This window comes from Cuculus canorus, chromosome 19, assembly GCF_017976375.1.
Source record: "Cuculus canorus isolate bCucCan1 chromosome 19, bCucCan1.pri, whole genome shotgun sequence".
Lineage (NCBI taxonomy): Eukaryota > Metazoa > Chordata > Aves > Cuculiformes > Cuculidae > Cuculus > Cuculus canorus.
In genome coordinates this window covers 1,779,188-1,803,697 of record NC_071419.1, presented here as the reverse complement: position 1 = coordinate 1,803,697, position 24,510 = coordinate 1,779,188, and the positions used below count along the sequence as shown (strand labels likewise).

The 24,510-nt window shown below is 44.8% G+C and overlaps 2 protein-coding genes across 5 annotated transcripts in view; both read left to right on the top strand.

Moving 5' to 3' along the window:
• The window catches only part of RABGAP1 (RAB GTPase activating protein 1), a 67,205-nt gene that overhangs the window by 15,279 nt on the left and 27,416 nt on the right, over nucleotides 1–24,510 (top strand). For all 4 annotated transcript variants that reach the window (XM_054083872.1, XM_054083873.1, XM_054083870.1 and 1 more), the window contains 7 exons: nucleotides 254–364; nucleotides 1,221–1,287; nucleotides 2,664–2,766; nucleotides 3,965–4,134; nucleotides 6,308–6,482; nucleotides 8,159–8,252; nucleotides 11,085–11,235. In XM_054083872.1, the coding sequence (XP_053939847.1) occupies nucleotides 254–364; nucleotides 1,221–1,287; nucleotides 2,664–2,766; nucleotides 3,965–4,134; nucleotides 6,308–6,482; nucleotides 8,159–8,252; nucleotides 11,085–11,235 (871 nt within the window). The remainder of the gene's footprint in view (nucleotides 1–253; nucleotides 365–1,220; nucleotides 1,288–2,663; nucleotides 2,767–3,964; nucleotides 4,135–6,307; nucleotides 6,483–8,158; nucleotides 8,253–11,084; nucleotides 11,236–24,510) is intronic.
• On the top strand, nucleotides 18,090–23,589 carry GPR21 (G protein-coupled receptor 21). The gene is made up of 2 exons (XM_054083891.1): nucleotides 18,090–18,120; nucleotides 18,288–23,589. The coding sequence occupies exon 2, from the start codon at nucleotides 18,594–18,596 to the stop codon at nucleotides 19,638–19,640; it is 1,047 nt and encodes a 348-aa protein (XP_053939866.1). The 5' UTR covers nucleotides 18,090–18,120; nucleotides 18,288–18,593; the 3' UTR covers nucleotides 19,641–23,589.

Sequence of the window (24,510 nt, the reverse complement as noted above, 5' to 3'; positions counted from 1 at the left end):
CTGAAAATGCATCATAGATCTTAATTTGAAAACTAAATGTCCTTGGTTTTCACATAATGGTGGTGAAATAACATCACCTCATTGTGCTGCTGTTTCTTTAATGTTAGTGATTGCAGTGTGCTAGGAAGACAGGTTTCGAGTGCTTTTGTGTGAGAAGCTGCCTTCACCTAGTGTCTGGTGCTGGGTTTGATTCACGCAAGGAATACAGATAAAAGGCATTCTGAGCTTTTTTTACTTTTCTGGTAAATAACAGTGCGGTTCCAAAAGACAAGGACAGGCAGTGCTTTAAACTCCGCCAAGGAATCGATAAGAAGATTGTGATTTATGTCCAACAGACAACTAATAAAGAACTTGCTATTGAGAGGTAATGTCATCAATTTTTTAAAAACTCCTTATCTATTTGATGTTTTATGCCCTTTCTTCTGAGGCAGCAGATTAGTAATTGTTCCATGAATGCTCTGTTTCTGTAATTCAACTCCACACCTCTCTCTGGAGTGGGACTGCGAATCTGCCGCAGTCTGGAATTCTAGAATAGAAAACATCTGTGTAGGGAAGGGGAGAGCTCAGATCTTTGCCTGCTTAGAAATAAACTGTCAGGTTTTGCCTGCTGACAGAGTTTAGTGCTGCTCACACTGCAGAGAAAAGGCAGAGCTCCTGCCAGCCTTTGTAGCCTGGAATGAAATGCAGGACGGCATGGTAATGCAGGCACTGGCGTGCGATATACCTGGGCGGGCCACGAGGCTTTGTGAAGTGAAACCATAGAAGACAGGTCCTTGCGCTTAGTCTGGCATTTCCTGGTTCCTGTCTGTATCAAATAGTAAATTCTATGCAAATGTGCCTCAAATAAAGAAAAAGAAAAGAAAGGAAGTAGAATGCAGGCCAGGTTGTGCTGTGGGATAGGGACCCCTTGTTAGCGGTGCTGTCTTGCACTGTTCTTGCGAACAAAGATAACTGAACAACTTCCCAGGCACCTGTGGGCAGGGTGAGATCGTATTGTAAATACGCTTATGAAATCTGTTATCACCGTTTTTAATATTGGCTTTACATTTTTTTGCTTGACATGCTTGATGCTGCTTTCAAACATCAAGTTTTGTAGACATATGAATTGGATTCATGGGCTGTTTGTGATACCCGACAGGGAGCATTTAGATAAGGAATGTTAATGGTTTGTTTATGAGTATGTCTAATTTTGCAGTTAAATGTTTTGCCTGGCTTTGCAGATGTTTTGGCCTTCTCCTTAGCCGTGGGAAAGATGTCCGGAGCGGTGACATGCACCTTTTAGATTTGGTAAGGATCTTCTGTTAACAAAATTCAGTAATAAAGTTTATTATGGTTATGAGTGATCTTGGGATAGGTGCTTACGCCCACTTGCTGGGGATCAGTGCTGTAGCTTATGCTGTTGAGGGTGAGGCTCTGGGCAGCAGGGCCGAATCCCTGCCTCTCATGCCAGTTGGAATATGACACGATGCTGGGTCAAGGGAGTTGCCCAGTTTTGCAGTCAGTCATGACTGTTCTATTTAGGGGCCTGGAAGAAGGAACATGGAGCCTTACTTTGTGAAAGTGCTGAATGTTGGAGAACAGTGCTTTGAACAGAAGATTTATAGCACACTTACCACTGTAAAAATTGAGTCCCAAGCGGCTTCAAATAAAATACTCAGAATTAGTGGGCACTGATTTTTATGACTCACTTTAACATCTATAAAACAATGATAGCGATAGTCTGACCTCACAAGTGTGTTGTGAAAACAAACTTGCCAGTATTGAAGTACCTGCTTGTTACAGTAGTGAGGGCCTAAAAAGGCGCAGTATCACATGAATAAATTAGCTTTTTACCAGGCTTTGGATTGCCCAGAAGATAAAGTTGATGGGCAGACAGACACACGGAACACTAAACGTAAAATATTGACTTAAATCTTAATAGCTGAACAATGTGTTTTGTGTGCTGAATGAAACTGGATCTCAAGATGCTTTAGAGTAAAATTTATTTTATAAAATAGCTACTTAGGAGAAAATAAAACACATGTGGTGTATTGAAACATCATAGTGAAGTAGAAGGTGTGTTAATGTGAAACATCTGCCAGGCTTCAGCAGTTTGTAAGAAAGTGTTCTGATTTAATTTTTCTTGTACTAGAGGCAATGAACTACATCCCATCAGCTCATGATTACAGCATTATGTTTAAATGTTTTACCTCTCAAGCAGGTGTTTCTTTTTCACTTGCTTTGGGTTTTCTTCTGGGTTTTTTTGGTTGTGGGTTTTTTGGTTTTTGGTTTTTGGTTTTTTTTTTTTTGCTTTTTCTCTCCCTTCTCCTTCCAAACAGCAACATAAAAGCAAAGCCTTTTGCAGCTTGGAGTCCTGTCTTTCCAAGGACTTGGCTGTGATCTCACCTACACCTGTGTGAGCTGAAAGTTGCTATTAAATGGCCACCTCCCAAATGAGCTATTGCTCTTCAAGTCTCACTAGACAGCTGCTCATACCAATTAGTGCTAATTGGCCTTTTGGAGACCAAAGGTTGCCTGGGAACTCTGCTCTTTTCTTTAGAGATGATCTCTGTCACATGGATCTCAGATGCTTGCTCTTCTCTTGCTGTTTTATGGGGCTGGGACTTCAAGGTATAGAGATTTCTTTAATTGAAATAAAAACCATAAGCTTGCCTTTCTTCCAGGAGTCCATGGGTAAAAGCTCTGATGGGAAATCATACGTGATCACTGGGAGCTGGAATCAAAAATCTCCCCACTTCCAGTTTGTGAATGAAGAAACACCAAAAGGTGTGAACTTTGGACGTTATCCCTAGCCAGGGCAGATGGCTGACATGGTGGAATTGGATCAGTTCTCTTTTCTTTTAGGATGAATCTTGTAAAAAGACTTGTTCCATAGTATGGAATGTATCCTCAGAAAGTAGGATGCCAGATGTAATGTAGTATTGTCTACAAAACAGAAGGCTGGAAGGAAACTCTGGTGTCCACTAATACCTCAGAAGAATAACTGCATCCCAGGAGGAGGCTGCCTAGGTGTGGGCACAGGATGCAGATGCTTTGCTCATCGTTAGAGCTGCTTAACGATCCCCTGAGAGTGGGACTAAATGACTGTGGCAGATTGCTTCACTTAGTTTGTCATCAGTTCAAATTTTTCTGAATCCAAGTTTTTAATTAAAAGAAGGATTTCTTTGCCTATGGTAATGAAATTAAAACACTCCTCACTGTAATCTGAAAATTGCTGATGCTGCATTGCTCTCTCGAGCCCTGCAACAGATCTGTCATTACTACTTTTAAGAGGTCAGCTGAGTTACCATCTCTCCAATCTGTTGTCACAATTGTGTGCCAAGGGCTGGGGAACTGATGGGAATTGACTGGGAAGGTGTCTGTCAGTGCTGGTACAGCTGGGTCTGATCTGCTGCTAGATGGAATGCCATCCTTCCAAAAGGACAGGAGTTATCTTTTAGTACCAGCAGCGATCTCACAGGTCACAGAGTCGAGCTGCCTCCTTTTGGAGCATCATCCTGTATAGTCAATATTCTGAATCTCAGAGCTGAGAGGGTCTTAAATGCTGCCTCAGATAGGATGGGACTTAAGTGTTGGCTAAGTGAATTCTAAACAAAACGAACTAAAATGTCACTAGGCTGATTATAATTAGATGGCAGTGGATCTGCGCTGTGGAGCTGAGTACACAGATCCCTTTGAATGGTTAATGGAGATTTTTGATACATTTCAGTGGGATTAGAAAAGCAAAATCTTTATTCTTTTTAGCAAGATTGTTTTCTTGCCTTGAAGACTTAGGTTTCCACACTCTCTAAGGACTAGTGCATGGCCATCTTATTCCCTGTTTTGAAAATTCTAGGGTCTTAAGATGTTACATTGGGGGAAGAAATTGAAATTTGCAAAAAAAGTGTCTTTCATTCTTTTGTGTTACCAGGAAGGAGGTTACACAGTATTTTGTTTGAAGTGTTTCTTTGGTTTTGCTCCCTAGATAAAGTATTGTTCATGACTACTGCTGTGGATTTGGTGATAACTGAGGTTCAGGAGCCAGTTCGATTCATTCTGGAGACAAAAGTCCGCGTTTGCTCACCAAATGAGAGATTGTTCTGGCCCTTCAGCAAACGGAGCTCCACTGAAAACTTCTTCCTAAAATTGAAACAGGTAACCCTTGAAAAAAATTAAATCTACAGTTAATTTGGGATTTGTTTTGGTTGTATGTGTTGTTTGGAGGCTTGAGAGGTGGCATTTTGGTATAATGCTGTATAAATAGAAATGCTTTGGAGGTAAGGGTGACTTGCAGTTCTTAGTGCCTGGTGGCAGATCAGAATTTAACTATTGTTGGTAAAACCTTTACTAATATAACATTCACATATCAGCATTTTGGTCCTGAACTGCAGAGGTACAATAAGTGCCCTTCGATTTTTAGAGAAGATATCTCTCACGTTAATTGTTGCTGGCTATCCCATAAAAAGCTGGATGTCCTCATTTCAAAGCAAATTTTGACAGCTTTGAGGCTGTGAAGTTATTTAGAGGCTTATGGATTTTCTAGCCAAACCACAGAAATAAAAGGAACAGAGGATTTATCTGCAATCTGGGCCTGTGCTGAGTTGCTCGCATAAGGGTGTAGTAGGGCGAGTATGGAGAACTAAATTTTAAGAGGGGAAAAAAAGCCTTTAATATCATCCTGGTGACATGCTGATGTGTCACTAAATTGATTTTACCATACAAATCCAACTCGTTTTTGATGAGCAAACATCCACCTGAAATCGGGAAAACATTACTTTTTGTGGAAGTCTTTTCCCCCTTGCACATGGTTGGAAGCAGAGATTTTACACATACCCTGTTTCTTCCCTGGAAGAAAAATCTGGGCAACTACAAAAAAACCAAACCTAGAACTTGTTAAAAACTTCTGCTGCTTTTTCCAGCTTTCTTTTTTACCCCGTCTACGAAAAAGGAAAGGACTGTTTGTCCAGGATATTTTTAAGAACAGTACAAGGCAAAAACTTAACCTGAAAATAAAGCTGGAAAGCTGAAGGTCCGAGGCTCTAAAGTGATGATGGGCTTGAAGTAGCTTAGAAGTCATTGTTCTGAAATGAAAGTCCCGTTTAAAGAAATGGGAATACATAGAAGCACACAACGGTGTGAATGTACCTGCTCTCTCAAGGTTTAATCATTCTGGGTGCAGCCCAAAAAAGCGAGGTTGGAGTCCTGATTTCTTGATAGGTTTTCTTTTCTAAAGAGGCTTTGGATGCAATCAGAGGCTTTTCTTAGTTCTCGCACCTGCCTTAAAGTGCGAGCAAATAACAGTGTTGTGGTGGCAACAAGGATGAGGGTCACCCAGGATTCTTCTTTTGTGTATGTCCCGTTTTTTATGTAAAATACTAATGAGTGTTTGGGAAGCTTTCCTTCAGAATTTCCTTCAAAAATTAAGGTGGAAAAATTCTTCCTGGATGAGGTCAGTCTTTATATTTGAGATGTTTTTGAGGTGGAGCGTGGAGATGTTGAACCGTTAAGGCTGCTGGGCTATAAATATTCCACAACCTCCAAAAGGCGCCTTTTCAGTTTGGCTGTTTAAAGGAAGCTTATCGTTCTTAGCTAATTCTGTATCTTTTGTCTTACCAAATTCACAGGCATTGTGGTTTATCTTGGCTAACTCTTGTTTTTCCACAGGCACTGTTGGGATATCCAACTTCCAGTGTTTACTTATGGAAGATTATCAAAATTCATAGTGGAAGCAACAAATATAGAATGTACAGCCTGATAAGCCTGGAAGGGAAACCTGTTTCTATGGTGTCATGATTAGCCTATTAAAAATACAGCTGTGTAGAATTGGCTTATCTTACTCTGGCAGCGTTTCTTTATTTGGAAGTGGTGAAAGCAGAGGGATTTTAGTCCCTCATATTACATTTAGTAGTTTAGGCGTTTTTAGTTTTGATGCATTTCTCTTCATTTTTAATACTCCTAAGGATAAAATTGAGCATTGGGTGCTTAGTGTATAGTTATAAATCTTATTTCCCTCTTTTCTTCACCTTCCCTTTTCTGCTCTCCATTTTTATTCATTTATGAAAGATAGGTCTAAATCTTTAGAGCATATTAGCATTTTAGAACCACTTTGCAAAGATGAATCTCCCTGAAAGAGAAGGAAGGTATCAAAACATGGAAAATTAAGGAGGAAACAGAGCCACATAGTGAACTTTGGGATGCAGCAATCTGTGTTCTTGAAGCAGTGTATGCACAGATAGATGATTACCCCAAAAAGAAGGTAGAGCCTTATGACGTTAGGTGGGTTTTCATATAGCTTTTCCTCGGTGAAACAAAATGTCTTGTTTCCTAGATAAAGCAAAAGGACAGGAAGAATAACTCGGACACATTGTATGAAGTTGTGTGCCTAGAAAGTGAATCAGAAAGGGAGAGAAGAAAAACAACAGCAAGCCCGTCTCTTCGCCTGCCCCAGTCTGGGTCACAGGGCTCGATGATTCCTTCTCCTCCAGAGGATGATGAAGAGGAAGGTAAGAAGTAGATTGCATGCTTTGTATACTTTGAAGGAAGGGGCAGTTGGTAAATAACATAGTTATGAAGCATGTTAAATCCTTTCCAGTCAGAATCTGTCCTGCTGATGTTTTTTTTCTTGCTTTAACGCTGTGAGTGCTCCATAACCAGTACCCCTGCATTCCTGGGTCAGCCTCTCCCTTGTCTGACACTTGTGTGTCTGTGCTTTTCCGGGCCCAGGCCTCCTGAAGCCTCCACTGCGATATATTTGGAACAATGTGAAAAGAGGCTGCTAAAAATTTGAGATTATCGTGTAGGTTCTGCCCCTCCCCAAGCAGCTGCGAACAGATTTGCGAGTACAAATGAGAAGCTGATATTCTTTAGAAGTAGAAGCAAGCGGTGTGTTTTAGTGAAGAGGCGAGTGTAGACATCTGTAGTACATAAAACTACGCCAGAGCCTGCCCAGCATGGAACTTAATGCGTTTCCAAGATCTTTTTTCTCTGCTTGTTAAAAATTCTCTTAAACCAAAATATGGACTAGTTACGAGTATATGAACGTCTGGCCTTTACAGCTCTGAACTGAAATGAAGATGAGCAGGGAGTGCCTGCTTTTTCACTTTTTCTTGCTGGCCTTCTCTGTGGCCTTGGGTCAGTTGTTTCTCTCCAGTGCTTGAATTTCCCTTTTGGAGATGTGAAGGAGGGGAAAGTTGGTCTGCAGATTAACTCCTTAGCTATTCATTAGCAATGTCTAACCGCAGCGGTATTGTTTTTTAGACCAGGAATGTATGTATATTGTATTTATGGTTTGATAGGACTTGCAGCATTGCAAGAGTTTGCCAAGTTCCAGTGTCAGTTGAGAAACCACAGGTTTAGTGAAGAAGAATGGATTTTCTCAATAATGAAAATCCAGCATTAACGACTGTAGGTGGTTTTTGTGTGTGTGCTTACTCTGTTTAAAAATACCTGGGAGTGCATGGGTTGGCATTGGTTTCAGAGCGAGTTACTGTAATGGCACTCATCCTGTCCCTCCAGTGTGATTTTGAAAGCATTTCATTAAAAAAACTGTTTAATTTAAGCCAAGAAAGTTATCAAGAAGTACTAGTTTTCAAAGTGAAAGTACAAAACTATTCAAATGCCTCATGGACTTCCATGGATCTGCCACAATGCAGGAAGCCTGCAGCGACTCAGTGGGACCCCATTGATTGTCTTTTTCTGCTTTCATCGCATTGTAGCTTTTCACATACAGAATACTGTGCTGTTGGAGAATTTTTGTAGTGTCCCAAAGGTTTGGGCTAAAATAACAGAACTACTTACGTGAGAAGGGACCCCTGGAGGTGTCCAATCGTGCCTCCCACCCTCTGTGAATCCAGCCATGTGGATTGTTCTAGACCTTGCTCTGTGGTGTTTTGACCATGTCCAATGACTGTTTCCATTACCTCTCTGGGCCCTTGGATCACTGTGGCCACGCTCGGGGTAACATTTTTCCTGATGTTCAACCAGAATTTCACATGTTGCTGCTTTTCTTCTGTCGCGTTGCTGTGCACCTCTGACAAGAGTCCACTTCTGCCTCCTCTGTGTTGAGAGCATGAGGACTGAGTTCTCGCCACGCTGATACTGCTGGGAGAGCAACGGTTAGATCTGTACAGGTACAGCGATGGCTGTTGATCTCATAGCAACCCCTCTGTTCTCTTGGCAGACAACGATGAGCCACTCTTAAGTGGTTCTGGAGATGTTTCCAAAGAGTGTGGGGAAAAAATCCTTGAGACGTGGGGAGAGCTGCTGTCCAAATGGTAAGTGGCAAAATCACAGGCTGATGATTCCAATTCTGAATATTCTCAGTCTGTTTGGTCCTTCTGCTCAGAGTTTTTATTTCCAGAAGCCAGTTGAGATGAGATTAGTGTGGATTTAGTCCTGTTTCATCCCCACAACACTCCTTCTGGCTTTGTGTTCCCTTACTTTTTCAGAAGGTGTTTGAAGTATTTTCATTTTGGAATGCATGCATAAATACTGTACAAAAATTCACTTATGCTATATCTTTAGGTGCTTCTCCCTTAAAATAAGTATTTTACTTGTCTGTGAGTTTCACTGAGATTTTGTTAAAGCAAACCCTAAACTAAGTAGCACAAAGAAAATATATTCTCCATAGGCCAGTTCCTTCCTCTTTGTAATTCTGGGGTGGTTCACAGCCAGTTTTTCCTGCAGCTGTCATGTTGGTAACTGCAGCTTAAGAACATGGGAGATTTGTACTTGGATGGCGAAGATGCTTTTCCTTCGTTTTCTAAAGGAAAATGGCTCCAGAGCCTGCCAAGAAGGAAGTACATGAGCTCATCTGTTTTTTTTTTTTACTCCTAGAAAATGCCAACTTACAAGAATGTTTCTTGACTTCAAGTTGCTAATGCAACACCTGCCTTCCTTTCATGAAGAATCTGTTATTCAGTTTGAAGTAGCCTGAGTGGTTCAAAGAAAGTGATGTGCATTATTGAAAAATTCAGGGCTTTTTTTTTTTCTTTTGCAAAGGGGAATGGCAGGCACAACATCAGATTGTGCTCAAATATGCTCCGATTTGATTCTGGCATTAGCTGTTGCCTTCTGCTTCCCCTTGTTACTAAGGAGCAGGGCAAGGGGGCGTACAGGAGATCCAGGATCCAATAGGATACTAGCTCTGAGGAGCAGGGCAGCAGAGATCGGAATGAGCCAGGCATTTTAGATGACGTGATCTCTTAGCCAGGATGCTCTTCAAATTGAAGTTGTAATAATTTAGCATAATTTTTTCTCTACTGCAATTAGTACTTATCTGAGTAAGTACTTCTACTTCCAGTTTGGTTTTGCTCTCATCTATTGAGCTGATTTGGTAGGAAAGTGGACATCAGAAATGGGGAAAGGCTCTGGTAAGATTCTATACGATCTCCTTTCCCTCCCTCTCCAAGACTTCAGAGACATCTTGAACAGATGAGCTCTGCATCTGCTGCTGTGAGAAAGTTTCTTTCAACTTGAATTTTGTTGTCATTCTTCCAAGGGCTCAGGGATAATTACGCCACCTGACTCCCATTGAAAATGTTTTGGCAGCTCTAAGAGGATATGAAGTGCTTCTGTGCTAATGCTGGCAGCAACTTTAATATGTGTTAAAGGGCTTTCCTTCTTAACTAAAACCGAGTGTTTGGAAGTAATGATCCTTGAGCCTTTAACATAAGAGGATTGAAAACCATAAAAATCGGAGTTCAGGTAGTTTCATGCTAGATTTTTAGAATCCTGTAATTAGATTTGTATAGCAATTAAATGGGCATTGGTATTTTGCGATTTCTGAATAATATTTGGCTCACATTGCATAACTGCTGAGTCACACAATTTTCTCATTTCAAAATAGTTTGGATGAGTCTAGCGGTGTGTGGCTCTTGGTCTGCAGCTTTACGGCTCGTGGCCGCATTCGTTGGCGTTAGTGCTGTGCTTGCTCAGATCTGAACTTCAGGCAAAGGCGTTTTATAGGCCTTTGGAAAGGATTGGAACATTTTGTATTTAACAAGTATTTGATAGATATATATTTATAAATTATAAATGTGTAACAAACATAAGCCTGTGGATATGGATGTATATAAATATAAATGTAGCTATTACATAAATATTATTTTTATTATAGTTGATTTTGTTTAGAGAAAGCCAAGCGAAGGAGGATGCTATGGCACTGGTTTCTGTGCAGTATGTGCTGATTGGAATGTCCATTGTGGCTGGTCTCCACATCGCTGTGTGGGAGCGCTGTGGCTTGAAGAAAGGCAACAAGGAGTCGGTGTAGAATTATCATCCCCCATATCTTTTAGACTGTTAACAAACATTAACTAGCGGTTTATTGTTGATAATGCGATCAATATGGCATAAGGTCAGTTTTTTCCTGGCTTTGTCTCTCATCCTGTTAATCATTTCACCTAGAAGTCTGTTTTTTAGTAACTGCAGAAAAATTGTAATTGCTTTAATTTAAAGCTTCTATGTTTTGGGGATTTTATGGATAAGCCACGAATGGACTGTTCAGCTTCACTTTCTGTAACTGCATAAATCAGATGTAGGTTTAGTTTTTACAACTGACAGTGCTGTAATTTATGAGCTGTCACCAGTCTCACTTGGAAAAACTGTTTGGATGGGACTGGCGTGTGCAGTGGGAGCTGCTGGAAGGCATGGATGTAGCTGGAGAACCATGTGAGGTCTTGTATAGCTCTGTGTGCCTGCCTCCTCTCCTCCCTCGCCCGGGAGGTTCCCTGCCTGCTCGCGTGCAGGAGCGCAGGGAGCAGTGCACGCTGCTGCAACCTGATTCGCACATGGTGGTGTAGTTGGTGCTTGGAATTGTACCCAGTGTGGTATCTGCCCTCTGGTTCTAGCTTTAGCCGGAGTGTTCCATTTTCTTGAGTGCTTTATGTCTTTATATTATGTTTGAATTTAATGGGAATCAAGGAAATGGTTTGGAAAGTCTTCTCCAAATCTGTTTTTTCCATAAGTTGAATTTCTCTCTCTGGCAATGTATGGACCGGCTTGCAATTCCTGTCATTCCGCATGTTTGATGTTGCTCATCAGTCGTAGCTCACGTACCCGCTTATTTGTATTTGGTTACTGGTAACAATGCCGTTGCTTTGACCCAGGCACCTCAATTTGAGCGTGAGGCCAAAGACGCTGTCAGCACTGGTGAGAAGCGGTGTCCCAGAGGCCCTCAGAGGAGAAGTGTGGCAGCTGCTGGCGGGGTGTCACAATAACGATCACCTGGTGGAGAAGTACCGCATCCTCATCACAAAGGTAGAATGCTTTTTTCATCATTTTGCCCCCAGTATCTTAAGGAATGGAAATACAGAGACTTCCAAGTGTGTCACTTCTTGCTTAAAGGTTCACGAGTGTATCTGAATATTGTATATCAACCAGTGAGGATAACTCAGTCCTCCCTCCAACAGAAAACCTGCTATGCAGTGCTGGTTGTGGTGTTAGCTCTGTTAGAGGGCGTTCTTTTGAACAGTCCAGTTGTTTCACTCAGATGAGTTCCGAGTTAGTTTGTAAAAAAATTAGTGTTCTGTTAATTGCTTTCCTAGTCAACCTTCAGGAAACTCATTTTGTTTGTCTTTCCTGAATGAAAGCTGAATATTGCTGTATTGTCTTAATATTTATGCTAAAAATCCAGTGCTAGTTGAAACTGCAGAGAGAAAAAAACAGAGATCTTTGGACGTTTTTGCACTAGACAGCAATTTTTTAACTTCTCATCTTGAATGCTGATCTCAGTATCATAGGAAAAGAAAAGAAGAATTGTATATCCAGGCATTGTTTGGTGTCTCTCAAAGTTCTAGAGTAACAATTGGGTCAGAAAATGAAATGTCACTTCCTTATCCAGAAAACCATGGTGTTAATTTGGATTTGGCCGTTTTCTGTATGATGCATTATGTTGTTACCGCTTTCCTCAAATGTGCCAGTCTAGAAGGACTATATCAGAAATTATTTATTGAAGATGTAACTTGACTGCAAATATAACAGAAATTACCAGTTAAAAAGCAAAACAACTGAATCGGCCTTTGTATATCTGTTCTGATGGTACAGATTCACAAGGAGCAATTAAAGGCTTGATTCTGAGGGCAGGAGGGCTTCTGAAATTCAGCTTGGTTTCTGCTGGAATCATGCGGGAAGGATCCTGCATGACTTGAATGAATCATGTCAGATTAGCTAAAAATGTTCTGCCATAAGTACTTTCACACACTTGCTGAGCAGAGAAGAAACTAGCTCAGAGTTCCTTAATAATGGTTCATGCATTGTAGAACTCTAACATGGATTTTATTGTGAACAGATCCTGCAGATAACGTGGAAGTTGAGTGCTCTGGCAAAGAGTCTGTCACAGTTATCCTTGTTGTGTTATTTTAATTGCCTAGGGTGTAGCTGACAGCATTGCTTGTTCCTCTGTTTCAGTCAGTGTTTTGGTCTCAGAATGGAAGAGCTCAGCTCTTTGTGGCACAGTTGGTGACACGCACTGCTTCTGTCTTTGTGAGCTAGGAAGGAATTGTGTTACATTTCATTTTTAAACCTGTGAAACCTTTCCACTCTTTTACGTTTGGCAGAGCCAAAGGAAATAACCTCAATTTAATGTGTTGGAAGCAGCCCTAGTCCCGTCTTGAGGCTGTTTGCCTTCCTATGACTTCAGTGTAAATGGCACAAAAAAGGGCTGTGGCTGTTTGTGTCAAATGAACAAAGACCAACACTTTGAAAGCAGAAGTATCTGGGTTTTTTCACAGCAGAATGGTGATTTCTTCAATATGCAAGCAGTGGGAGAAGCCTAAGGTTTCAAGAAGGGTTACTGGTGGCTGTGCGGAAGGACTAAAGATGAGAACAGGCAAGGGATGCAGAGATGGTTTGGGAGAACATGAATGCAAGAACCAGGCAGATAACGTTTGCAGACCCGTCGTATGCACTGTGTGCTAACAGTGTTGTAATGATGGATTCCTCTTTGCCTTTCAGTTTTTATTTTCATGCCTTTCATGGATTACTGTTTCTAATGTGTCTGATTCCTACTGCTCTGGAAACAGCAGCTCAGTTACAGCCAACGCGCAGCGATGCACAGGCGTAAACGCGGCAGGGGAAAAGAATTGTTAATTATGTGAAAGCAAGGGTCGCCTATAATACATTGCTTTACCGTCTTCTGATGCTTTGCTGTGTTTTTTCACATCACCAGTATGGATTCATCCCTGGCAAGCGTGCAGTTGTTTGCATTACCCTGCACTGAACATGGTGTATGTGAGAGAAACTGCTGTGCATAGAGCAGAAGCACAAGGAGTTGATGGGAAGCCTTTGCTCTTCAGTGCAAGCAGGAGATGCAGTAAGCCCACTTGAGCACTCCTAATCCAGTGCCTCTTCTTTCTTAATGTTGACCTCTATTTCTGTAGCTGCATTTGATTTCTGCCAGGCTTTTCAGGACCCCATGTGGTGGCACAGTCCCAAATTAATAAGGATCTGTGGTGACATCTGCTCCAAAAGCTCCTGGCCTCTTTTAAGTTTTTGTTTTCCCCTTGTGGCAGGGTGTTAGATGCAGTTACCCCGATATTTCTTGTGGTGCTTGCTTTCCTGGCTCCTGGAGCTTGGTGAATCTGTCTGGTTTGGTTTCTCTAGCAAATTAACTGGTGCAAGGATACTGCAACAATTGATGTGGAGCTACTGAATGATTGAAGAGTACCTGTCTTCTGTTGTGCTCTACCAGCAAAGGCTCTGTCTGGGTTTCTTCTTGCATCTGACTCTTGCATTAAAAATGGCATTGAAACTGTGCCTCGAGGTGTGCTTGTTGCATTCCAGTCATCATGACAGTACTTATTAATTATTTGCTCCTTATTTCTTTGATAAACATGAGCTGGGTTTCTGTACTAGGTGCTTTTGTTACTGCAGTAGTGTCTGAGTTTCACTATTGTGGTGCTTCTGCAGATCACTGCTCTGAGTGTGCACACCATCTGTGTGCAGTAATGAAGCTTTTAGCAGCTCCAGATTGCGGTGCTCGTGCTGGGGAGCGTGGATGAAAGCCAGCCCTGTGAATTAAGGTCATGTCCCTACTGGGGACAGAAAGCAAACTCTAGGTAAAACGATCTAGACAATCCCTTCAAGAGGCATCTGTTCCTGGGAGGACTTTGGCGGTTGTGTTTATGGCTGTTAACCTCTAGGCTTCCAGCCACTGAAAGGGAGGAGAGGAGGAATGGGGACTGGCTCCAGGTATGGGCACCCACGGGAAAAATACTTGGTATTTTTGACAGTCCTGGGTGGGTGGAAAATACTATTGCGTGGCAAACTTATAAAGCTGGCTGCACAGGTTAAAAAATAGTCATGCTACAAAGCAAAGCAGACGATAGCCACTCTTCAGACACCGTGTTTAAAAAGGATTATTCATAGAATCGTGGAATGGTTTGGATTAGGAGGGACCTCAAAGTCCATCCAGTTCCACCCCTTGCTGTGAGCACGGACACCTCCCACTGGCTCAGCAAGCTCAAAGCCCTGTCCAACCTGAGCATTAATACAACCACTGGATCTCTCGGATCAGTGGGGATCTCTCAGTAGAGAATTATTTCCTAACAGCAAAATGTTAAGAACCTGACATTTACAATATTGAGAAAATAAAAGCTTTTGGATATAGGGCTGTGTGGGAGAAAATAACCTTGAAAGAAAAAAAACCCTGTCGTACCAGATAAATATACTTGAAGGGAATTGCAACGTGAGGGACATCTTGTGGCACAAATCAAATGAGACTAAAGTCCAGAAGAGTATTCTGGGATGTTTCCCCAGGGTCACCATTTCTGGGAGAAATTCTAGGCCTGGTGAGAGATTAATTTCCAGTTTTTCTAATGGCCTTGGGACTCTTGCTACCCACGTTCTCCTCTTCCCACTCTTTTGTCTCCATGAGCAGAGGATGACAGTGCACAGTTCTACCTGGTGTACTCGGCTGTCTCGGTGCAGGTGAGACCAGTTTTTAATGAAGAAATAGATTAAAATGTCACTACCATTATTTGACTGGATGTGTTACTTCATCCGTGGTATGAAATGTAACAGCACTTCAGCTGTGGGTGGCTAACAGTTATTTTCCACTTGTGTCACAATCAATTTATATGAGCATATGGAAATCTAAGAAGAACACATTTCATTTTCAGGAGTACAAAGGGCGCGGTTGTATACAATCAACTGAAATTAGAGCCAGTGTATGGCTATGAATTGCTGTGTAAGAAGTATGACGCAGCCTTGCTGTCAGATCCCTGGTTTGATTAGTTTTGATCACGTGGTGATAAAAGTTTAATTATCTTTTCCAAGCAGTAGTTTTCCCAAGAGTTCTTGTCGTAACTTTGAGTGATTTCTTGCATACATTTTAATAGTCTTAGAAGAGGTTGTATTGTATCCCTGCAGAGTGGGAGAAGTCTCCACAACAGGGACATTTTCCATCTCCCACAGACCTCGACCACCAGAGCCACACGTTTTCGTGTCACATGGAAGTGCTTCTTCTTGGTGGGCTGGTTGTGCACCTGCCCAGAGAGTGGGGGCAGCAAGCAGGGGTACCGCAGCCCCGTCACCTTCCTGCTGCAATCATACCCTTTGGCCCCTTCCGTCTGGCTCCTGGTGCAGGGGCACTTGAGACAAGGGGCATTGGGTGTTGCTGGTTGGGGTCGGGCATGGTAAGCAAGGAGGAGTAAACTGGGAAGGACCAAGGGTAAGGTCCTGTGCCTGGGTCAGGGCAATCCCAAGCACAGTTTCAGGCTGCATGGAGAGTAGATTGAGGGTAGCCTCAAGGAGAAGGACTTGAGGTGCTGGAGGATGAGAAACGCAACATGAGCTGGCAAAGTGCGCTCCCAGCCCAGAAAGCCAACTGCACTGTGGGCTGCATCACAAGAAGTGTGACCACCAGGCTGAGGGAGGGGATTCTCCCCCTATACTCGGCTCTTGTGAGACCTTTCCTGGAGCCCTGTATTCAGTTCTGGAGCCCTCAAGCCCGGGAGGACATGGAGCTGTTGGAGCAAGTGCAGAGGAGGCCACAAAGATGATCTGAGGGCTGGAGCACCTCCCGTACGAGGACAGGCTGGGAGAGTTGGGGTTATTCAGCCTGGAGAAGGCTCTGGGGAGACCTTAGAGCAGCTTCCAGTACTGAAAGGGGTTCCAGGAAAGCTGGGGAGGGGCTTTTGATCAGGGAGGACAGGGACAGGATGAGGGGAATGGTTTTCGGGGGAGATTGAGATATTGGATTTCCAATGCTACTTTGTTTTTTTCTATGAGATATATTTAAAGTTCAGTATCTTAAGGATGTTTCTAATGTGTCTGTTCATGCCCAAGGATCCAGGAGTACTGTTGGAATCAATTGGCATGTAAATCACCTTCTGCTCTAGAGAGACGGGAGATCATTCTCCAGCAGTAATTCAATTATAGCTTGGTTTTTGGATAACCACAATACCCTCGCCTAAATTTAATTCAAAGTTTATATTTCCTAGCTACAGTTCTCAGACTTCAGTTGCCACGAGCAGAAATGCCGTAAATTGTAAGAAAAATGAAGGACAATAGTGAAGGAATCTTTTTGAGGGTAAAGATGATAGGGTGGAAAAAACAAGGTTTTGTTTTCAGGCTTTTGCACAAGACTGACTAAAAAATCTGCCAAGTCATGCTCTTGTCTGGCACGAATTTTTGACCAGTACAAGTGTATTGTAAAATGGTTTTTCCCTGCATACAGGTCAGCTCAAATCCCACGCGTCGCAGTGTGATTGCTTTTGATTCTGTCCCTTTGGCTGCCATTTGTTTTCCATTAGGTATCCCTCAGAATAACAATCGTTTCACTGAGGTTAACCAGCACCTTGGGTTTGCTGGGATCAGTCGAATCAGTGTGTGGATGTGCTTGTATGGATGCCAGTTCATTGGTGACAAAAGGACTTCTGTTGCTGAGGAGCCTCGCCCCTGTCTCGTACTGGTTTGATCAGCTCAGAGACCAATTCCGGCAGCGCTGGGCCTGTCCTGAGCAGTGCCAGTGGCGCAATCTGGCATCCAGGTCGGAGAACGAGCTTCCCCGAACCATGGGAACATGCTTTCCAGCATGTCAAGTGAGGGAAACACCCTTGACATGCAACGAGGTATGAGGATCCCATTAGGACACTTTGCCTTGTGTGCATCGAGGAGGTTTCCTGGTGAAAGACATGTGACGATGTTCACGTATGGTTGAACCCGAGTGTAAGGGCCGCGTTGTGAATCGTTGTGTGCTTGCTCTCCGGAATGTCATCAGGTTTTCCTTCCTTTCTTGTTGGTGTGGGCTGTTCGGGGGTTCTCAGGGATAGCGATGCCAGCAGCACCATCGGGATTAGTGGCATGACATAGTCCTTGGCTTTGCTCTTGGTTTCACCCATCTCCCAAGCGTCGCGAGCTGCACCCAGGAAAGAGACACCTTTATTCCAGAATAAGCATTTCCCAAAGTGGCTTGGATGGAAAAGCCTTTAATTCTGACTGGAATTTGTGTCCTTGCTTGGACGGATGTCCTTTGCCTGGCAGGAGGTGCCAAGTGGAGGAGCTGGGGCATGGGTGGGTGTCTGTCTGTCTGTAGGACGTGGGCATAGGTGTTTGCGCAAGTCTGGCGTGTGGGTGTCTGTCTGCAGGACCTGGGCACGGGTGTCTGTCTGTCTGTTGGATCGGGGCATGGGTGTCTGTCTGAGTGCAGGTCTGGAGTGTGGGTGGGTGTCCGTGTGTCTGCAGGACCAGGCTGCGGGTGTCTGTCTGTGCAGGTCCAGAGCGTGGGTGGGTGTCTGTGTGTCTGCAGGACTGGGATGCAGGTGGGTGTCCGTTTGTCCGCAGGTGTCTGCCTGTAGGAGCAGGGCATGGGTGGCTCCGTCTGCAGGACCAGGCTGTGCTGGCTGGCTGCTGCCCTGGGCTCTGGCTGTCCGTCCGTCCGTCTGCAGCACCGGGGCGTGAGCGGGTGTCTGTCTGCAGGACCACAGCGTGGGCGGGTGTCTGTCTGTCTGCAGCACCGGGGCTCGGGCGTCGCTCCATCTGTCCGCCGCGCCGGGTCCGCGTCCGCCTGTCCGTCCGCCGTGCCGGGGCCGCGTCCGCCCGTCTGTCCGCCCCCTCCCCTGCCGCCCCTCCCTCGCCGCTCCCTCCCCTTCCTGCCGCCGCTCCGCCCGCGGCCGCTGCGGGGCTTTTGTTCGCCGCGGGCAGGTAGGGGCGGCGGGGTCGGGGGGGGCAGCCCCGTGCCGAGCAGGGCCGGAGCGCTGCGGGCGGGATGCGGGGAGTCCCTGCCCGGGGAGGGACGGGGCGTGGGGAGGGCGGGGGGCGGCGGGGGGAGAGGCGGTGCCCTAAACCACTTTCCCCTTCTCTCCCGTCAGCCCGACGCTCGTCCCGGCTCGGTGGAGGTCCCTTCTCGCCGCCGTTCCCCCCTCCGGCAGCCCCCGGGGCGGGGTCGGAGCCCCTCTCCCCCCCCGGTCGGGGTCGGGTCCCGGCGGCCGGGCCGGGGCCGAGGGGCGATCGCGCCGCGGACGATGCGCGGCGGCGGCGGCGGGAGCGGCCCCGGGGCCCCGCGCTCGGGCTCGGACCGCGCCGCGCGCTCCGCCGCAATGACAGCAGCAGCAGCAGCAGCAGCCCGGGGCGGGCGGGCGGCGGCGTGAGCCGGGGGGATCGCTGCAGCGCTCAAGATGAACTCCTCCTTGGTCGGCAACCAGAGCGGCCGGCCCTTCTGTCTCCTGGCCATTAGCTACTTGGAGACCATCAATTTCTGCCTCCTGGAAGTGGTTATTATCGTGTTCCTCATGGTGCTGATTATTTCGGGCAACATTATTGTCATCTTTGTCTTTCACTGTGCGCCTCTGCTGAACCACCACACCACCAGCTACTTCATCCAGACTATGGCGTATGCTGACCTCCTGGTGGGCGTGAGCTGCCTGGTGCCTTCTTTGTCTCTGCTGCACTATCCTATTGTTTTAAGTGAGTCCTTGGTTTGCCAAATCTTTGGTTACGTGGTGTCGGTGCTGAAGAGCGTCTCCATGGCCTCTTTGGCTTGCATCAGTATTGACAGATACATCGCCATCACCAAGCCGCTGACCTACAACACGCTGGTTACCCCGTGGAGACTTCGGGTCTGCATCCTGATGATTTGGCTATACTCCTGCCTGGTCTTCTTGCCCTCCTTCCGCTGGGGAAAACCTGGATATCACGGGGATGTGTTTCAGTGGTGTGCCAGCTCCTGGAACACCGATCGCTATTTTACCCTCTTCATCGTGGTGATGCTCTATGCCCCGGCCGCTTTCATCGTCTGCTTCACTTACTTCAACATCTTCCGCATCTGCCAGCAGCACACCAAGGAGATCAACGAGAGGCGGGTGCGCTTCAGCTCTCAGGACGGGGAGGCTGGGGAGGCACAGCCTTGCCCGGACAAGCGCTACGCCATGGTTCTTTTCCGCATTACCAGCGTCTTCTACATCCTCTGGTTGCCCTACATAATCTATTTTCTGCTGGAGAGCTCCAACGTCTACAGTAACCGTGTCGCGTCCTTCTTGACCACTTGGCTTGCCATTAGCAACAGTTTCTGCAACTGTGTCATTTACAGTCTCTCCAACAGTGTCTTTCAGAAGGGGCTTAAGCGTCTCTCGGGGGCGATTTGTGCCTCCTGTGCGAGACAGAGGGTAGCTAAGGACTCCTCTACCTCTAGGAGCAAAAGATCTTCCAATGGATGTCATGTCTAAGACGCCTGTCGGCTGGACTGGGAAGTGCAGGGACCATTCTGTAAATTGAAAAATAGGTTAAATATGTTTTTAAGGTGTCCAGATTTGCAAAAAGGTTTCTGAAAATTGCTGCTGACATGGAAGAATCAGGAGCACATATCATTGTGATTTCGCTTTAAAAAAAACACTGCTGTGGAGGAGGCTGCGGAGTTTTACCTCCATGTTCGTTTTTAAGAATAAAGCTGTATCTTGACACTTACCTCTCCAGCTGGTGTGACTGAATGGAGTGGGTGTCTGAGAGCTTCGGCAAGATGTAGTCTTTCTTTACAGCTTTACTAGGTTCTCTCGAGCTTCGTGCTTCACATGTAAATGATAGATCTGAAGTGGAAATGTCACAGTATATGGTATATTACAGGGATTTTTTAATATATGCCAAAGTATATTAACACAATGTTTCCAGCATCGTTGCAGAAGGGGCCAAACAATTTGTTTTTCATTGCTACCTAGACAGGACCTCTAGAGCAGTAGTGAACGATGCGAACGCTGTAGTGTGAACTTAAAGTCTTACTGAGCCGTGAGTGCAGCGATGTGATCTGAACGGTCGTACGCTTGGGAGGGCTGAGCTGGCTTCCGTGCCCCGTTTCACTGGTAGGGTGCATGTACAGCGTCTGCATTTTCCTGTTTGTCATGAAGTAAGAGAAAAACTTGGATCAGACCAGATCTAGCAGCTAAACAAAATGTGTTTTGATAAGCTAAGGAAAAAAAAAATAGATGTAGCTTTATGATAGCAGAGTTGTGGCAGCCGCTCGAGGATGGTGCCAACAGCTGAAAATTATTCTCAAAACAGTGGAGAAATGCCATGGGTTTGCATGTGGAAATTTTCTCAAGAGCAACTTTAAAAATAACATGTCCCTTTTTTTTTTTTAATCTAAATTCTTCTGATATTTTACATACTGGAACTTAAGGGGAAAGGAAAGAAAACAATTGTCTTCTAAACAGCTAAGGGAACTATGCTGTAAATGTAACTGTAGTATTTGAGTTATTCCTAAGTGCACAGAGCTAAATGAGAGACATTTTTCTTTAGCCTTCGTGGGATTAAAGAAGGTTCGAATATAGCAGGGGCTAAATCCTGTTGGCGAACGCGTATCTAACTGGTTAGAGTCGATAACTGAGCAACAAAATCCCATTGACCACAGCTTTTTCAAGATATTTGAGTACCGTAATGCCGTTCAGAAGGCAACGTGGCCCTCAGATAGATCAGCTCTTCGAAAGAATATTCTGGGCTTTTCACTGATGGCCATATTGGAAAATGTATTGGAACCGTGTAATAATGGATTATAGTCTGCATCGTCCTTTCTCACTCCATCCCTGTTCAGGGGTATCCCCTGCTGTGCTCTGGTCTGCGAGGAGGTTGTGCACTGTGACCATCCGCAGTTTGTTTCCTTGATTGCGCTTCCAGGCGGTGCTGGGAGCCTGGGGGATTCCGTGAGCTCGTGTCTTGGAGCTGGTGCATGCTGTTAGTGAGAGCGGGAATGAAAGAGAGTAGGGAAAAGTAATTTGATATTTTAGAATTGGAGTAATTCTCTCGGCTAAAGGGAAGGCTGTATTTGTGTTAAATGGTTTCAGGTCTACTGTTGTTACGGATCAAGGTCGTTCTCTCTCTAGTACCTCTCCCCTGTCCCTCCCACGAGCGTGCACGTGCCTCCTCGCTGGTCTGCTGGGACCCTGTCCTCTCATCTTCTGTGCTTTGCCCTGGAACATAACAGTCTGTGTCTGCCCCGTGTTTGCACGTGCAGCGCTTGCTGCAGCCCATCCTGCTCGCTGCCCAGCCGTGTTTACTCTAGTGCAGTTTGGTGAGGCTGCCAGGGAGGAAATAGGGAAGGGAAGAGAGCGCGGCAGGATGAAGCGCTCCTGGCGTGGCTCGTACGTGTCAGCACGCGTTGCTGACAGACACGAGTTCCCCTTACGCACGTGTGTGTGTACCAGTTCCTGGGGAGGGCAGCGCAGAACCCTCACTGTTGCTGCCTGGTTTGGGTCGAGAGCCCTGTTACAAAGCACGTTGACTCCCATCGTGGTCTGCTTTCAGCGTATTTCATCCCTAGTCTAAACCCCTCAAGATACACTTCCTCCTTAGTTCCCCTGAAATTTTAAGGTTGTCTCAGCCCTGATGCCTTCATGATGACATTTCTTCTTCTGTTGAGTGACGAGACAGTGTGTGGAGCCAGAGCTGGTGCTGTGCTCCGTGCACCGACCTGCCGGAGGTGATTCTTCCTGCAGAGCTCCTGGTCGTAGGCGCAGACGGCTGTGGGAGAGTGGGGGTAAGGGTGTACTGAGTCATTTATATGCAGCATAATAAGCTCACAGCCCATCAGCTGGCTAATTGTTCTCCAGCGTTCTGTAGGTATTATGGCAGAGGTGGGCTTTGGGGAACAATTCCAGGGCTTTAGTCACTAATGTCATGTGTGGTATTTTTGGAACAGTCTCTCAGGTGAACTCCTAATAGCTTTGCTCTGACTCTTCACCTTATCTAACATTTCTAAAGCTTTGAAGTGATGCGATCTATCATTCAAATAGCATTTGATTAAATTGAATAGGAGAAAAGAATCTGCCAGGGCCTAAAACCTTGGGAATTGGCAAATTCGGGTTTAGGTGGAAGTTGGAGAGTGAAGATTGTTGCTTTTTTTTTTTTTTTGGATGGTGTGGATTTAAATAGGAGCGTTGCGTGCTGGGCTTTGAGAATATGGAGAATTTAAAAGTGGTGAGCCGTCTAAAGCATGGGATAGAGCTTTAACTGGAGCTGGAGCAGTTGCTGCTTCTGCCCTAAGCCTGGAATTGTCCTTACAGCATGGTGGTGGTTGCAGATGCAGATACGTGTGTGCAGCTGTTGTTGCTTTGCAGCTCAGGTTCAGCTATAACGTTCCTCACAGGCTCTTGCTGTGTTGGCTCACCCATCTCAGAGGCTTCATCAGCTCAGTTGATTTCTGAGAGAGGTGAAAATCAGAGTCTGGAAGTCTCCAAGAGGCGGGGACAGAAGGGAGTTGCAGCCAATCGATGCATTCATGTTTCATCCAGTGTTTTTGCTGTTACCTCAGTAGCTTAATTTTAGTGTCAAATATTTCTGGTTTTGTCTGTGTTAATTTATTGATTTGTTTTTTTATTTTATTTTAAGTTACTTTGTTTTCTCGAGGTGAATTTAATGTCCATCTGGGTCATTTGTCTGTGTCATAATGTCCATCACATTTGTCTGTGATGAGATGTTTTAAATATTCATAACACTGGAGCCCATCGTCTTCAGTGTAATTGCACGAGGGTGAATCTCCTCCACTGTGCCAACTGCGGAAGAACCGATTTTGGAATGCATGATCTTCTTTGCTCAGAAGTCCATTGAACATCCTTTGTCGTGGAGGTAACAGGAGGCACAGCAGTCCCGTTCATCCCAGGCCTGGCTGGGATTGTTAGGCAGCACGCTCTCCAGTCGGATCGCTTTCATTATTGTACTCATGAAACTAATCCTTTCCTGGCTGGATTTGCATCCGCCTGTGCCTGGTGCTTTAGAAATGGGTACCAGGAGCATTGCACAGATACATGCGGCGCTGAGGAGAGAAATCAAATTACATCTTCATAAAAACTCTGTTGTGATGTGATTAAATGAACTAATTTTGAAGTTCCATCTCAGACTATAAATTTATTTTTTTATTAGGGTTATCTGCCTCACTTTTCGATTAAGCTGCTAGGAGGCTCGCTTTGCAGGATGCGATTGAGCAGTGTGTTTTAGTACCATGGGAAGGGTTTCTGTATGCACTGCTTCTCAGCAGGCGATAATTCGCTTCATTGAGAACTCATCATGTTTTTAAACAAAGTTTACTGGAAATTTTGGTTGTGATGATATTTTCATATTCCAAATAGGCTGGGAGAAAACCTGTGGAATATATATTTTTTGGTTAATCTCTGGTCAAGTGTCAGTGTTTTTAACTTACATTTCACACGAGAGAGATCTGCTAAGTTTTGCTGTTATCTCCTGGTAGGGTTTTTTAATTAAATATTCCTAATTTCTGCACTCTTTATTTTCTGTTAGAGTTTCGTACTTGTTTGTAAGCTTCTTATCGCTCAGAAATTTGTTTCTACTGGTTCGAATTCTGATATGGCTCCGTGTCAGAGTGTCAAGGGGCAATTTGGAATATTTGTCACAGATCTTTGACAAGAAGGAGTTGGGACAGAGAACCGAGGCACTGGGAATCTCAAGGGTAGTGCGAGGCTGCAGGATGTAGTGGACTCCAATGAGAACTTCCAGGTTTCAGTCTCACCCTGCATTTCTCTGGCATTGTTCCTTTCTTTCCTGCAATCATATGAAGGTTGTACCTGTAAGAAATTGTAGATTTCAGCTGTTAGTTCTGAAAAAGACGCTTCCAAGGCCAGTCTGTGATGTGGGATGGAACGCTTGGTATGTGAATCTCATAGCAGATCTTTCAGCTCTTATTGTGGTACAACCAACTGCTGTGGTGACACTCACCCACCCACCCCCATGGCAGGGCAGGTTCTTTAGGGTCCCTTCCAACCCAAACCGTTCTTTGATTCTATGCTAACAGATGTACTGAACCTTCATGAGTCAGGAAGTCTGAAACATTTCAGTCTGATCACGCTCCACATCAGGACTTGAAGTTGACAGAACTTCTAATTCAGGTCAGTGCTTTAAAAAAAGTGTATTTCTTAGGAATTAATGTCTGAGCTCAGGAGCCTCCCTGTAGACATTACAAACAAAAGGCCCATTTACATTTCTTCCATTTACTTGATTAATCTACTGTAGGTAATTGTAATTTAATAAGAGGAGGTGGAGGTTCTGGAGGGTCTTTGTTATTTTAACACAGTTTTTGTTCTGGGTACTTGAAGCGCC

Coding starts and splice junctions, on each gene's coding strand:
- GPR21 (XM_054083891.1), top strand. CDS start 18,594: ATGAACTCCTCCTTGGTCGGCAACCAGAGCGGCCGGCCCTTCTGTCTC.